We start from the raw sequence: 14,887 nt of genomic DNA, 5'->3' as shown, positions 1-14,887 counted from the left end.
TTTCCAAGTAGGAAAGGATAACTGTTTCCTTTATAAAATACGGGGCCTAATCCCAGACTTAGACGATGGTTTAAGCAGCATTTGAATTGACCTTAAAGATTTACCCATGAAGATTCTCTCAGCAGGCTTACAGCTAACCTCAAAATTTTAATCAATGCCTGCTTCTCGGTAAGAGTCAGAGTCTCCGTCATCTCAATTCCAAAGAAGTTAGAAGCCACAGGCTTGGTTAACTCCTCACACCACAGGAAGGGCAGGTGCTGAACTGAGTACAATGGCGAAGAATAAAGGACATGACTCAGATGGAGGCAGGGGGAGCTATAGGAAAGCCATTTCTGCTGACCACTGTCCCACCTGCTGGGTCCAAGTCTGATGGAGTCATCTGGTTCTGAGAGGACTGCAGAGTGCAGAGAAACGTGAAGTGCTCATAAGCCAAGGTCACACTGTGGTTTCTGATCTTTCTTGTTCCCACATGACGTAAGCCCAACCTACAGAGGGGAAAAGAGAAGCCTCGTTAAAAACAACAGAGCACTTTTAATAGCAAATACTTCATTGAAAAATGCACCTTAGAATGTGTTCAGAGATTCACCTTACTACAAAAGGTATCTACAAAGGGTGATTTGTCTCTTAAACCAGTTGACAACAATCCTTAAGGGAGACAACTGACTCATAAGGAAGTCTGTGTGTCTGTGTATGTGCATGTGTGTATGAATGTGTGTGTTGCATCTTTGTTTATATCAAATGTTGGTAGCTTTCTGATTAATTCCAAATACAATACAATTATAAAAAGATAAAGAGTAGAAACAGATAGTTTGGGAGAACTTCCTTTCCTTTATCTATATAATATTATAAATGTATATATACATATATATGTATATATATATATATATAATGTTGTGAGCATACAGGCATACCTTATTGCTAATCACTGGACAGCAGGATTTAAATATTATCTTCATTTTCAACCATGCTATGTGTTTCACTAAATTGAAATTCAGATGCTTATAATGGAAATTCTTACTTTTCAGGCTCAAATGAATTTCTTGTTAAAAAGAAAAAAAAACCAGAAAACTAAAAGGCAGACTGCCTCACAGTATCTTCTTAGGAGTAACTTGCCAGGCACATTACACATTCCAGGGAAGCAGACAAAGCTCTTAACTCACCAACGCCGCCTACCCTAATGCAATTCTTCTACATTAGCAAGGCGGGAAGATGACATCACTTCTATTTTTACAATTTCTGTCATATTTTTGTCCTCTGCAAATCTCCTGACCAATTTCTTACAAGATTTACATTTAAGGAAAGAGTTTGTAATAAACTACAAATAAATTTATGGAGTACTATAAAACCGGCACAGACTTCCTCAAAGTCCTTCTGTGAACAATCACGCTGAAAAGAATTTCTGTCTTCGTTCCTTCCCCTGTTTGCAGATGGTGGCAGAGACCACTCTTTGACCTCTTGGCATATATTACACATTTTTCCTCCACCAAGTAAGTTTCCTTCCTGCTAGACAAATGGCTCAGTGGAGTAAGGTCAGCCTTTCCCAGCAGTCCCTGTAGCCATGTCACCGAGTTCTGATCACAGCCGTCCACCCAAGGCAGAGCCTACCTAAAACACACCTTTACAGCAAATCTGCAGAGCTCTCCAAGGTTTTGCTGGGTGGAATCACACCGGAGAGGAGAAGCCCATGCAGTGGAACGCGGAGCCAAAGATTTGACCCCAAAAGAGGCACAGCCAACGGATGAAGAGATTGTGGTGCTGGTGTAGGAGAGCCACTTCTGCATCGACTAACTGTGACACCTGTTTTCAGAGAAGCCTCCTTGTGGCTCAGCTCATTTCTCTACTTTTCAAGAGAAAAGTAGAGAGATGATGATAAACCGTTCCTCAGCTTGTCTTATAATTCTCCTTTCCTGCCTAGTCTTTCACTGTATTTGGGTGCTTTCTGGTGATCTAGCCTAGAATGTAATAGCTGATTTATTGTATCTTAGTCTATAAAATAACAGATCTCATCATGGTATTTCCCTTGGGTTTATGTGTATTTCACGTGCTCACCCCAAGCATCTGCTCCTTCCCTTTTCCTTCCTAGAAGATCCCATTCCATTCCCTGAAGACTTCCTTTTGACTCTCGCTCTTCTTTATGGCAGAACAAAGCTCCACTGTGTACACGTAAGGCTCCACTGTGTACACCTAAGGCTCCACTGTGTACACATAAGAATCCACTGTGTACACCTAAGGCTCCACTGTGTACACCTAAGGCTCCACTGTGTACACATAAGGCTCCACTGTGTACACTGTGTACATGTAAGGCTCCACTGTGTACACGTAAGGCTCCACTGTGTACACGTAAGGCTCCACTGTGTACACATAAGGCTCCACTGTGTACACCTAAGGCTCCACTGTGTACACATAAGGCTCCACTGTGTACACTGTGTACATGTAAGGCTCCACTGTGTACACATAAGGCTCCACTGTGTACACGTAAGGCTGCACTGTATACACCTAAGGCTCCGCTGTGTACACATAAGGCTCCACTGTGTACACATAAGGCTCCACTGTGTACACATAAGGCTCCACTGTGTACACGTAAGGCTGCACTGTATACACCTAAGGCTCCGCTGTGTACACATAAGGCTCCACTGTGTACACATAAGGCTCCACTGTGTACACATAAGGCTCCACTGTGTACACGTAAGGCTGCACTGTATACACCTAAGGCTCCGCTGTGTACACATAAGGCTCCACTGTGTACACATAAGGCTCCACTGTGTACACATAAGGCTCCACTGTGTACACGTAAGGCTGCACTGTATACACCTAAGGCTCCGCTGTGTACACATAAGGCTCCACTGTGTACACATAAGGCTCCACTGTGTACACATAAGGCTCCACTGTGTACACGTAAGGCTGCACTGTATACACCTAAGGCTCCGCTGTGTACACATAAGGCTCCACTGTGTACACATAAGGCTCCACTGTGTACACATAAGGCTCCACTGTGTACACGTAAGGCTGCACTGTATACACCTAAGGCTCCGCTGTGTACACATAAGGCTCCGCTGTGTACATGTACCACATTTCTTTATTCACCCAGCTTTTGAAGGACGTCTAAGCTGGTTCTGGATCTTGGCTACAGTGAATAGGGTGATGGTTATCATAAATGTCCAAGGATCTCTGTAATCTGATTTATAATCCTGGGGCACATGCAAGGAGGATACAGTCATTCTCTTTTTCTGTTATTGGTTGATTCTGAGGAAGCTCTGCTGTGTGTCCACGGGGGCTGCACCAGGTTATATCCCCACCACCAGTCTATGGCTGTTTTTCCTCCCACGTTTTTACAGTGTTTACTCTTCTTCCTTCTCTTTTCTCTCTTGGTATGATAGCTATTCCAGCAGGAGCGAGTAGGAATCTTATATCAATTTTAGTCTGTGTTTCTCCTTACATGAACATTTTCCCACATTTTTACTGGCCATTCTGTATTTCTTCTTTTAACAACTCTCTGTCGAATTCATTTGCCCATTTATTGATTAGATAATCTTTCTGGTATTTTTATTATTTAGTTTAGTTCTTTATATATTCTGGATATTGCCCCCCTGATAGATGTACAGCCATCAGAGTTATACAAACTATTAGTTGCCATAATGGCTATGCTTTTTAAAATCAATGAATATTTTCTGCTCTGTATGTTTATCATCAGGGTCGATGTGGTGCAGGCCTCCATTATGTTAAATTGCAAATGTTTGATTTCTGAATTTCATTATGAAGTAAAAATTTAGAAACCACAATTTAGAACCTTTGCATCTACCATTAATTTTCTGCCATGGAGAAAATATGCATTAAACTGCAAATACACGTTTAAATCAAGACTGACTCTGTATGCCATTTTATAAGAAAGTTCTAGAGAACCGTAAGTATGATGAAACTCTACTAAGGAACAGTAGTTCAATCCCTAGCCCAGCTCAGCCTGGTGTAATATACAATATTAACTTCACGTTAACTAAGAGTTAGTAGCAGACACTCCATAATTTATTCATAGAAAAAGTATTACACACGACCTAAAGTGGGTATCAAACGCAACACTTGCTCCGTAAAAGCTTATCACCTAATGAGAAAATAAAGCGCGCGCACAAAGAGCAGCCATTTAGAAACCACGGAATAAACATTCACAGCTGAGTAGGGAAAAATCACATTGTATTAAACTAGAGTGAAGTCATTACAGACTTCTCAGGTAAATATAAAGACAATCTACATTGCATATAACTTAAATGTAGAATGTACATATGCTCATATTTACATATACCCACGATGGCGACTTGGGTATGAATGGCCCCCATAGGCCCATATACGGTGGAAGCTTAGTTCTTAGGGAGTGGCGCTACTTCACAGGGATGAGGAGGTGTGGTCCTGTTGGAACAGGCATGACCTTGTTGGAGAAAATGCGTCACTGGAAGTGGGCTTTGGGATTTCAATTGCTCAAGACAGGCTGAGCGTCTCTCCTTTCCTGCTGTCTGTCAATCCAGATGTAGAACTCTCGGCCCCTCTTCCAGCACCATGTCTGCCTGTGTGTTGCTGTGCATCCCACCATGATGATAAAGAATTAAACCTCTGAACTGTTAGCGAGACTCAATGAAATGTTTTCCTTTATAGGAGTCGCCACGGTTATAGGGTCTCTTCACAGCAACAGAAACCCTAACTAAGATACCAACATATATAGGTCTGTATAATAAAACCTCCTTGATCAGATAATAGCTGGATTTAAGGTAGGCCAGGTCAGTCCTGAGACAGGAGTCACATGATTTAAAGTCCCCGCTTCAACTCCTTCTACTTTCCATCAAGAATAGGATGCTTGGTTCTTGGTACCCATCTAGTTCTTCCTTTCTCTGTGATTCTTAAGGATATTTTAACCCTTCATTTTCTTTGGAGGCACCCCAACAGTAAGTTTTACTTTTTATCAGTAGATGGAAAACCCCCAAATAGCTCAACCATTCTTTCCAGTTAACGGATATGGACAGCTTCAGGAATGGGTACCATCGCTTATTGATGGCTTTGTTTCAGGTTCTTCCATCCTGTCTTCAGTCTGCCCCAGATTCAAGGTCAGAGTCAAACATATGTGCTTTCCACACGTGGGTACAGCTTTACTAAGCCAACCAATCACTGCACTGCTTTCATTTTGCTCTGAGGCAAAGGAGCACCATGAACTTTAGAGTTCTCTTTCATTTCCCATATCAATAGTCAGCAGCTTGTGTTCTACTCGGCACCTCAGGGTGGGGAGTGGGCTGGTTAGACCTTCAGACTTACACCCTGTTCCAACTGAAACATCAACAATACAACAGCCATGCCTATCAGGGCCCATCACAGGTGAAGATGTGGAGATTCTCTAAGAGCCAGAGAGACGGGACATCTGCTGAGAGACAGTGTACTCTACAGATAACAGGGAAGCTGAAGCCATGAGGTCTCAATATACTTGTAGATAAGATCTGAACAATGACAACACTGGCTGACATACTAATACAGATGGGGCAACTCCCAAGGCCCCACCCCTAGAAGAACAGCTATAGGCATTAATAGTTGCCCAGAGAGGAACAATCAGTCTTATCTATGGACAAGGCCCCTGATAGGTTATCCGATCCCCAGCAATCATCCTTAAAGACAAATATGTTTGAGCAACACTAAGCAAGCTCAGCAGAATGAATTTATAAATAATTTATAAAAATATAAATATATAAGAGATCAAAAATTGGAAAAGGAAGGGGGGATGCAGGAGGAATTGGAGGGAGGTGCAAACATGAGAAATGATATAAATACGGTACTCATATCTAAAATTATCAAAAACAAACTAGAAATAAAAAGAAAGGAGAAAATTTGTAAATTTCATTTTAAATTAAAAATAAAGAATTTCAGAGTCATGTATTCTATTTCTAGCCTGGGTAGGGGTTCGCATTCTAGAACAATCCCCGGGGTATTCTCACCTCCTCGCTCTGTGAGCTCTTGGCAGCCCTGTGCCCACCATGTCCACCCTTCCCTGTGGACCGTGGTGTTTCTAAGGCAGCTGGAAGAGGGAGGGAAGGAGGAACATGGGTAAATTCCAGCCTACCAGCCCTTCCCCACCAGCATGCTGTACGGTCATCGTGCGTGGTCCACGAGCCCTGTGCAAAAGTGCAAACGGGGAAAACAAGCAAAGCATGGAGTTTTCAATTCTAGCACAGGATCCTGTGAGAAAGGCTGTGTTTCATAAGTCATTCGGGAATCACTTTACGTGATAGAGTTGAATCACTAATTGTTACCAGGAACCATCCAAGAGAGAGGAGAAATGATAGATTTCCAGGTAGCCGTTATCTTTTTTCTTTTTTTCTTAGGCAAATTCAACTGCAGAGGCTGCAAGAGTTTTAGTGGGAAAAGCTCTTACCAACTGAACTATAAATTGAAATTTCTTATTTTTCTATATAAGTGTAGATTTGGTTGTAAGATCTGGAAAATGGTTATTGTTGGTCCATCTGGTAAACTATAGTGAATAGTAAATTTCAATTTTTCTGGCAGAATAATAATAATAATTACTTAGTACCTAGGAGAAGGAATGCAACCCTCAGATTTTTAGGACAATGCCACACACATAACAGGAATATTGAGAGAATTTTTATTTAGCAATTACAGCTTTAGCCTGATGCCAGGTGCTCTAATTATCTGCTAATTGAGTCCACGCACTCAAACAGCTCAAGGAAAACAACAGCCATGTATGTGCGAACTCTTGGATTGACTCTCTCTCGGTCTGATTTCAGATCAGGTTCTGCACCTCTCCCTGAGCAGCCTCACTCAGAGGGGAAAGGGCTGGAGTCTGGCTGCAGCTTTGCATGTTAACGGGGCCAAAAGGGAAAATCCACAAATGCCGGAGAAAGCTAATTGGAGCCCTTTGCAGAAGTCTACAGAAATAAGAAGCAATGGCAGTGCAGCGTCCTACCCAAAGGCTCAGGTGGAGGAAATGAACTCTGAACTCTGGCCTTGGGAAGGTGTGGAGTTGAGGCCCTGTGGCCCAAAGGGGCCCCTTGCTCCTAAGGGGGTCGATTAACCCTTGGACTCTTCACTGCTGGTGGGATTATACTCACTAAATGGTCAAACCCATGAGCACAATATTTGAATATTCTGTCTGCCCTGTTCTGCTTGTCTAGTTTTCCATGCTGGTGTTTGTGCTTAATCACTTGCTCTTCTTTTGACCTGTGCCTTCGCGTGAGTCATATGAAGGCATAAATAACATCTCCTCTTCCCCCAAACCACGACACTTAGTTGTCTCCCTCAGTTCTCTTGTTTAATATTTTGTTATCTACACTTACACATTATATGGAAAACATCTCTTTCCATTCTAAATTTTCAAGTTTAAAGCCGGGAAGGAAGAGTTACCACAAGGATTTATGAATGAAGTTGAAATTTGATAATTGGTGTATTTCTACTGCTAACTGTATTTCCCAGTGTTAGCTGAACACGAGAACTCTATTCATTCTAAAATGCTGGTGTACAGCTCCATTCCAAACCCATTAAACCAGATGCTCTGTAAATGGACAAAAGGTGGCAGGATGTCTCAAAGACTCCTCATTAGGAAGACATAGCTTACGAGACTCCAATAACAGAGGTAAACGTTGAGGAATATCTGAAGGACAAGAGGCAAAGAGAACTTAGCTGTACATCACCAAGGGGCAGGAAACTTGAATTCCTAGTGAATGAGAAAAGCCGCTGGCCTTCAGGACCCTAATTTATTAACGAGTAGAGATAGTTGAGATCCTGGTGATGGCAATGGAAGCTTCCCCAATAGACCCTGTCATCTCCCTGTGGAAGCCTTCATTGGCACCAGCTCTCTGACCAGTAAAGCAGAAAACCACCTGGTTTTCCTAGGGATGGAGCTACTGGGTTGCAGAAGGTGAGGTCCTGGGGGAGTAGAGTCAGCAGATGGAGGAACTATGTCTGTCCCAGTGCAGAAGGCACGGCAGCAGACCAACTTCTGACAGCAAGGAAAAGGACAGTTGACAAGGCTCCACAGACAGAAGTGGATCAGGCTATGCCTTGGTTAGTAGGGTTTCAGTTGCTGTGAAGAGACCCATGGGCTTGGCAACTCTTTATAAGGGAAAACATTTAATTGGGGCTCTCTTATAATGTCAGAGGTTTAGTTCTCATGGTGGGAAAAAAACATAGTGGTGTTCCGGCAGACAGGATGCTGATGCAGGGGTTGAAACATAGTGGTGTGCAAGCAGACAGGATGCTGATGAAGGGGTTAAAGGTTCTACATCTTGATCTACAGGCAGCAAGAGGTGGACTAACTTGAGCTTCTGAGACATCAAAGCCCACCCCCACACATACCTCCTCTGACAAAGCCTCAACTCCTAATAGTGCCAAACATTATGGGCCTATGGGGGTCATTTTCTTCAAACCACCATAGGCTATAACTCTCCAAGGTCTGCCTCCAGTGAATGCATCCATCAGACAGGTTCCATATCCCCAGATACACAATCTCCCTAAACAAAGCCACCAGCTGGGCACCTAGTATTTAAATATATGAGCCTGTGGGGGAAAGTTCATTTCACATTCAACCCAGAATGCCTGTACAATCTCTAAAGCACCATTCGAGTGCAATTAATAAATATGGTCTCTATGAATCAAGACACAAGTCAAATGATGACCAGACAGGCAGGTGACAATTGAGAATGTTGAGAGACAGGTGGAAGGAAAAGCTAGCAAAATAAGGAATGGAGAAATAAAACCTTTAAGACTTTAAAAGAATTAAATGTCAGTTGGGAAGGTCAAATGAAAATAATCAAAACCTCAAAAACATAAAACAGAACAAAAAGCCACAAAAAATTATGAGACAATAGCCTAAAATTCAAAAACTGTAATTTAGAGATCTATAAGTGTAACTATAGCGGAGAATTTCTCATATTTATATTTCTAAGCAAAATACTTTGCATGAGAAATTCATTTTTGCCTTTGCAGCAATAACTAAATAAATGAGGGTTTATAGCCCACTGAGATATTGAAGAACATTTCAGTGATATTGTTTTAAATTTGTCTCTGGTCATGTGACAAATCTTTGGCAGGAGTGGACTCTGGGCATGCATTGACTTGACACCAGGTTTTTGCTGTTGTTTTGTTTCGAGACAGGGTTTCTCTGTGTAGCCCTGGCTGTCCTGGAACTCACTCTGTAGATCAGACTGGCCTCGAACTCACAGAGATCCGCCTGACTCTGCCTCCTGAGCACTGGACTTAAAGACGTGTGCCACCAGGCCAGGCTCTGACACAAGTTCTGAACAGCTAAAATAAAGGGAGGGCTACCTGATAAGAAAGAGGTAAATTGAAAACTTGCCGTTTCTCACAAAAAGTCAGGATCATATATGTAAGGCCGAACTTTCCACAGACAAAAGGCCTATATCAGGAGAATAAAATAACTCATTATAAAACAGAAAAATAATTAATGAAAAGAAATGAATTCATTTTCTGAAAATACTTTTCAACTTAATTGGTAAAGAATCCTGCATCAGGCAATAAATCTAAAGAGCTTGTATACACCCGGTATCAGCATTATTTTAGTCAAATAAATGTGATTCTAAAGAGGAAAATTAATTAAAATACTAAAATCTCAACCAAAGTCACCTCAGTTATGCCAAAGGAGGGATGCTTTCCCAAGTGAAAGCAAGGCTTATTGGAGTGATGATGTCTGCTTCAAAAAGTGGTTGCCACCCTCCAGTCTGCCCGCCTCTCCCACTGCCACCCAGTCCAGCCTTGGGGTCAACCCTGCCAGCTCCTCGTCTCGCTTTCTAGTCTTTACTTTCTTTACTCTGGAGTTCTCTGCCCTGGGTAATTAAATTACCCAAGGTGACTCAAGGTGCTCGATGCACAGGCTCCTCTCCACCATTGTTCTGTGTCTGCATCAGTAAAGCTCTACGGTAAACTTGGAGCTGTCTTTTTTTCCCTAAGATCCCGTCTGCGCTTGTGCTTGCCCGCCCGTTCGAGCTGTGAGCAGCACACACACCTTCCAGGGACACGTCAATGAGTACTCAGCCTACAATGGCAGAAATAGAAGATCAGAGAAAGAGAGGGCTAGAGAAATGGCTTAGTGGGTGAAGCACTTGCCGTGCAAGCAAGGACCTGAGTTCCAGTCCCCTGAATCACTGGTCCAGAGGATCAGAATCTCCAAGCTAAACGGCAGGTAGCATGGCAGGAAGCAAGGCAGAAAGCATCTTGGAAATGCTTCTCCCCCTCAGTATCTGACTCACTTATACCCTAAATATAAATTTGTTATTTCAAGAAGGTATTTACTGTTGACCTATCTAACACCAACAAATACTAATTTGCCTGGAATAGAAAATACAGTTTTTAATTTTTAAATATCTCATAGAAAAATGAAAGTATTATATCAACTAATATCTCTTAAGGTTTTTTAATAGAGAAAATTAAAATAAAAATGGCAAGATATGATATAAGACAAAATCAAGAATTCTTTATGAGTAGAGAGAAATTCCAGAGATAAAAACGTGACGCACACTCTAGAAACACTGCCAAGGAGCCTCCTTAGGCCGCATCTCAAAAAAAGGCTAGCTAACAAATACCCAGTGTTTCCAGCAAGCAAATCAACATAAATTAAAACAGTACTGTCCTACTTTATTCTCAAATTTGAAAACATTTAGAAAAAAACATAAAACACAGTGACTAAGATGAAATGAACCGAAAATTCTTGTGTTCTGTTTGCTGGTAGAAGTATAACTTGTAAAGACTCTGTGGAGTGACGGCCCCCAAATCCCTACTCATTTGTGGAAAATGTTACCAAATCGTAAGCACTGTGTGCCTGGCGCACAGACTCCGACACCTCTGGTTTATATGTTATGTGTGGTAAGCATTGCTTTATGTGTTCTGCACAAGCATGGAGTTACTTTCTCTGGTGTTTATTAACATGAAAGGGATCTGAAGCCCAGAGAGTGGAACTGACGTGTCCCGCTTACAACAGCTGAGAACTGATCACTGCCCGTTAATATTCTTCAGGGTATATATTACTTTTCTATTTCATAGGTTAAAAGGGACATGAGAAAAGGATCCAGAGGTTGCTGAAAGTCCCTTTATCAATTGCTTTTCTCACTGCTGTGAAAAAAAAATAGTTGATAAAAGCAACTTGTGAAAGAAAGGGTTGATCTGGTTCACGGTTTGAGCAGAAGCAATCCATCACAGCAGGGATGGTGGTGGGAGGGAGGTGGACAGACCATGGGAAAGACAGACTAAGCTTAATCATATGTCCACTGGTAAGAAAGTTAGCAAAAATCCTGCACAGTGGATTCATCTCCCTCTGTGGGATGCAGTCTACACTATGAAGCCAACAATCGAGTGGGATGCAGAGGGAACATTTACAGGGGGGATTTGAAAAAATAGACTACAAGAAGTAATGTACAGAAATGGAGGAGGGCCTGGTGCTGCTATAGAAATAAGATGGGCCTGTTGCTTCTTGGAAACTGTCAGTGGTAAACTGCTTGACAGCTTCCAGGTTTTAGCCGATTGTGCAGCGTGGAAAAATGTCAGCAGGGGACTTTGTCAGGCTGAGCTTCCATCAGGACGTGTCGGAGAGAGGAAGGTAGGGGAGAACATGTTTTTATAGAAAATTTGGCTGTGGGGTGATGAACTGGCTCAGCGGATAAAGGCACTTGTCACCAAGCCTGAGGCCCTGAGTTCAAGTCCCGGGACACGTATGGTGGAAGGCGAAAATAACGTCTAGGTGTTTTTGATGTCAACATGTGCACTGTGGCCTGCGTGCTCATACAAATATACCCACATAAACAAATGTAAGCCTGGTCTACAGAGCTAGTTCCAGGACAGGCTCCAAAAACCACAGAGAAACCCTGTCTCGAAAAACCAAAAAAAAAAAAAAAATTGGGGATAGGCAGGCATTTAGTCTATCCATAAAACTTCTAAAGAAGGGGGTCACGGCTTGGGATCATTGATAAACAAGCTGGATTGAGGGAAGGCGCTCAGGAGACGCTCGCATCTACGTGATGATTCTGGTCACAAATATTTCAAGAGAGGAGAGCTTTTCCTGCCACGTTTGCTGTCTTAACCTCTGGGGGACAAAGGCCTCTGTTCGGCTTTCTAGTTAAATCTGCTTTAACATTTCCAAATGTTGAAAAGTGCTCTTTCTACGCACATGGGTTTTGGTGTGAGATTTGTCAGTGAGGTGTGTGGGTGTATTCTCTTCTAATCCTTCTTCATGGCTAGCTGCACTGTGAAAAATTGATTCCCCGATTTGCCAGGCAAATGGCTGGGGCTACAACCCCCCTCCACCTTGAGATAATTAGGTTTAATCACCAATTTTACAATAAATCATGGCTCTGTGAACTTGAGCTAGTCCCAAAGAGTAAAGTTTTGCATGGTAAAATATGCAAAATGGTCAGATACATATTTGTTCATGGATATAAATATTTTATATACGTATGTGTATGATTTAAATTTGTATGTATGCATATGTGTATGGCCTTCAAAAGGCATTTAGGAAATATTCCCAGGTTATAACTACTATGGCCTACTCCTTAGAGGAAGGGGAGAAGATGGACTTCTTAGTGGACCTATGCACTAGAAGCTGTGTGCTTTGTAGACTTACTGCTTTTATCCTAGGTAGATAGACACAGGATTTAGCACATTACATGGAAATTTTCTTGTTATTTTTTCTTCTTATTTCTGTGTTTTGAAGCAGAGTATAGCTGTATAGCCTAGGCTAGCCTCATTCTTACAATGTAACCTGGGCTGGCCTTGAACTCATTATTCTTCTGTCTTAGCTTCCCAAGCTCTGTGCTTCACATTCCTGTGAATGTGTCATTACAGTGTGTGTTCCTTATTCTTGTTGTTTGTCACTGGGCAAAAACACGTCTATTCAATGTATTTGGGGGGATAAAGTGTGCAAAACATTTTGTTATTCCAAATCAAAACAAAGGAAAGTGTAAGGTAAGACGGACCCTACTCAGTAGTCTCTCTTACCTGTGTGAGTGCTGGTGTCATTGAACCCAATACAGGCAGAGGGTGTGTGGGCCTGGGGCTTATCCTCACTGTAGGCTTTTAGAATGTACTTCTCCAGGACACCTTTAGCCACAGCAGGTTCATCCCAGGCCACCTCAATGCTATATCCATTTATGCTCTGGGCTCTTGAGGAAGTTGGCACACTCTGTGGAGCTAGGAAAGAAGAAAGAAGAAAGGGAGAGCTAGCGCCGGGCTGGGGAGATGACGGTTCCTATTCTTCACTTTTAATGGCAGCCGTAAATCAGACTCGACCATTAGCATAAATACAATTTATTAGAGTTGTAACTTTTCAGCATTGATTTAATATGACTGCACATCTTGAGCCATTCAGTTTAAGCTATATTTCACAACCATCAAAACTCCATCGACATAACGTTCTTTGAAGTTGAGACCAGGTTTTCTGAAAACATTGAATGTACCCGACGTGTTTAAGTGACACTCATCAGGAAGGAGGCGCTTGGTAGGCAGGTAACAAGGTGAAGCAATATAATGGTGTACCACTTTGGAGAAAGGCAATTAGGCTGTTATTGCACACGGTGAGCTGACACTTTTACACCTTCCATATAGCCAAGAAAAGGGGGAAAAACCACACACGTGATTGTGTATAATACTTGAATGGCTGTTTCCAAATCCGATTGTTTTTTAAATGGTGTTCAAAAAACACAGCTCCAGCAGGTATGATATATAGGGCACACTTTTAATTGCATTTGGGGGGTTAAGGGAGTTAGTGCCTGGATGGTTTTCAAAATCAGTTTTAGGGACAGTCTCTTCAGTTTCTCTCAGAACAAAATGCGAATACTTGGAGGAAGTATAAAAGACCTCGCAAGCTGAGTCCCAATTTCAAAAATCCGTAACCTTAACTATTTATTAGATATTTGCACAGCTCTGATCAGTAACAACTTCATCACAGCTGACTGCACTGGGGACACAGAGAAAGAGCCCAAGAAAGTGTGTGGCAGGATGATGGATGAGAGTCCGCTCTAACTGCGCCTGGGCTTCTGAGCCCCATCAATGAATGGCGAAGACAGCGGAAGACAGCAGGGTTTCCCACATCAAATAGTCTCCTCCCTGACTTTACCGTTCAGACCAATGCAGCAGGACAGCTTGAAGGGAAACAAAGTGAACATTAAGGATGAGAGGAGACACAGAGATACGGAAAACAGGACACAGAACCAAGTTGCCAGGAAAGAGACAAGTGGAGAGATGCTGATGTTATTAGCTCTGCAATGTGGTGCAGGGCAAAGCTGGCACTGTCTACCAGATGGTCTTCTCATAAGGGACAAGCAAAACCAACTCAAAAATAATTAAATAGTGCAGTTATTCTCTTGCCCTCGGGAGCTGCGTGGTGTTGTGGTCGGATTGCAAATGTGAATTGATGACATAGGATGCAGGGGTCAGACCATGGCTGTGGCTTCCGAGCTCCACAGTGGGTCAAGCTACGTCCATACTTTCTAGACACCCACTAAACTGTCTAAAAGCGGGCTTTTAGAGCATATTTGCAAAGAACCTGGTGGATTATTAAACAGAGATAGAAACATTCCAGTTCCTAATGGCTATTTTATTCTGAGCTTCTTGCCTATTTTGAGCTTAAGGGGAGTTTTAAGGGATGTTCACCTCCATCTTGTGTATAAGTTACTTAAGTCAATTTAGGATATTCTCCCATCATCCTCCCTGGAAAATTTATAGGCAGCGAGCCTCGAAAGTTATTGTTAGCGATATATCTCAGTATTTCACATCCTTAAAATGAATGTCCCTTTAAGGGTACCTTGGACAGTAACCATTATTGAGAAATATAAAATAACACCATGGTGTAAAGCCTGTTTTGACCAACTGTTACTGGCTGGAGAAACTGTTCTCAGGGACA

The 14,887-nt window shown here is 42.3% G+C and overlaps 1 protein-coding gene across 1 annotated transcript in view; it reads right to left on the bottom strand.

Moving 5' to 3' along the window:
- Ush2a (usherin) overlaps nucleotides 1-14,887 on the bottom strand; it is a 663,496-nt gene that overhangs the window by 379,239 nt on the left and 269,370 nt on the right. The window contains 1 exon segment of the mRNA XM_075987373.1: nucleotides 12,985-13,176. Within this exon segment, the coding sequence (XP_075843488.1) occupies nucleotides 12,985-13,176 (192 nt within the window).

Source organism: Microtus pennsylvanicus, chromosome 10 (assembly GCF_037038515.1).
Source record: "Microtus pennsylvanicus isolate mMicPen1 chromosome 10, mMicPen1.hap1, whole genome shotgun sequence".
In the NCBI taxonomy this organism is placed as follows: Eukaryota; Metazoa; Chordata; class Mammalia; order Rodentia; family Cricetidae; genus Microtus; species Microtus pennsylvanicus.
This window is presented reverse-complemented; position numbering and strand designations above follow the sequence as displayed.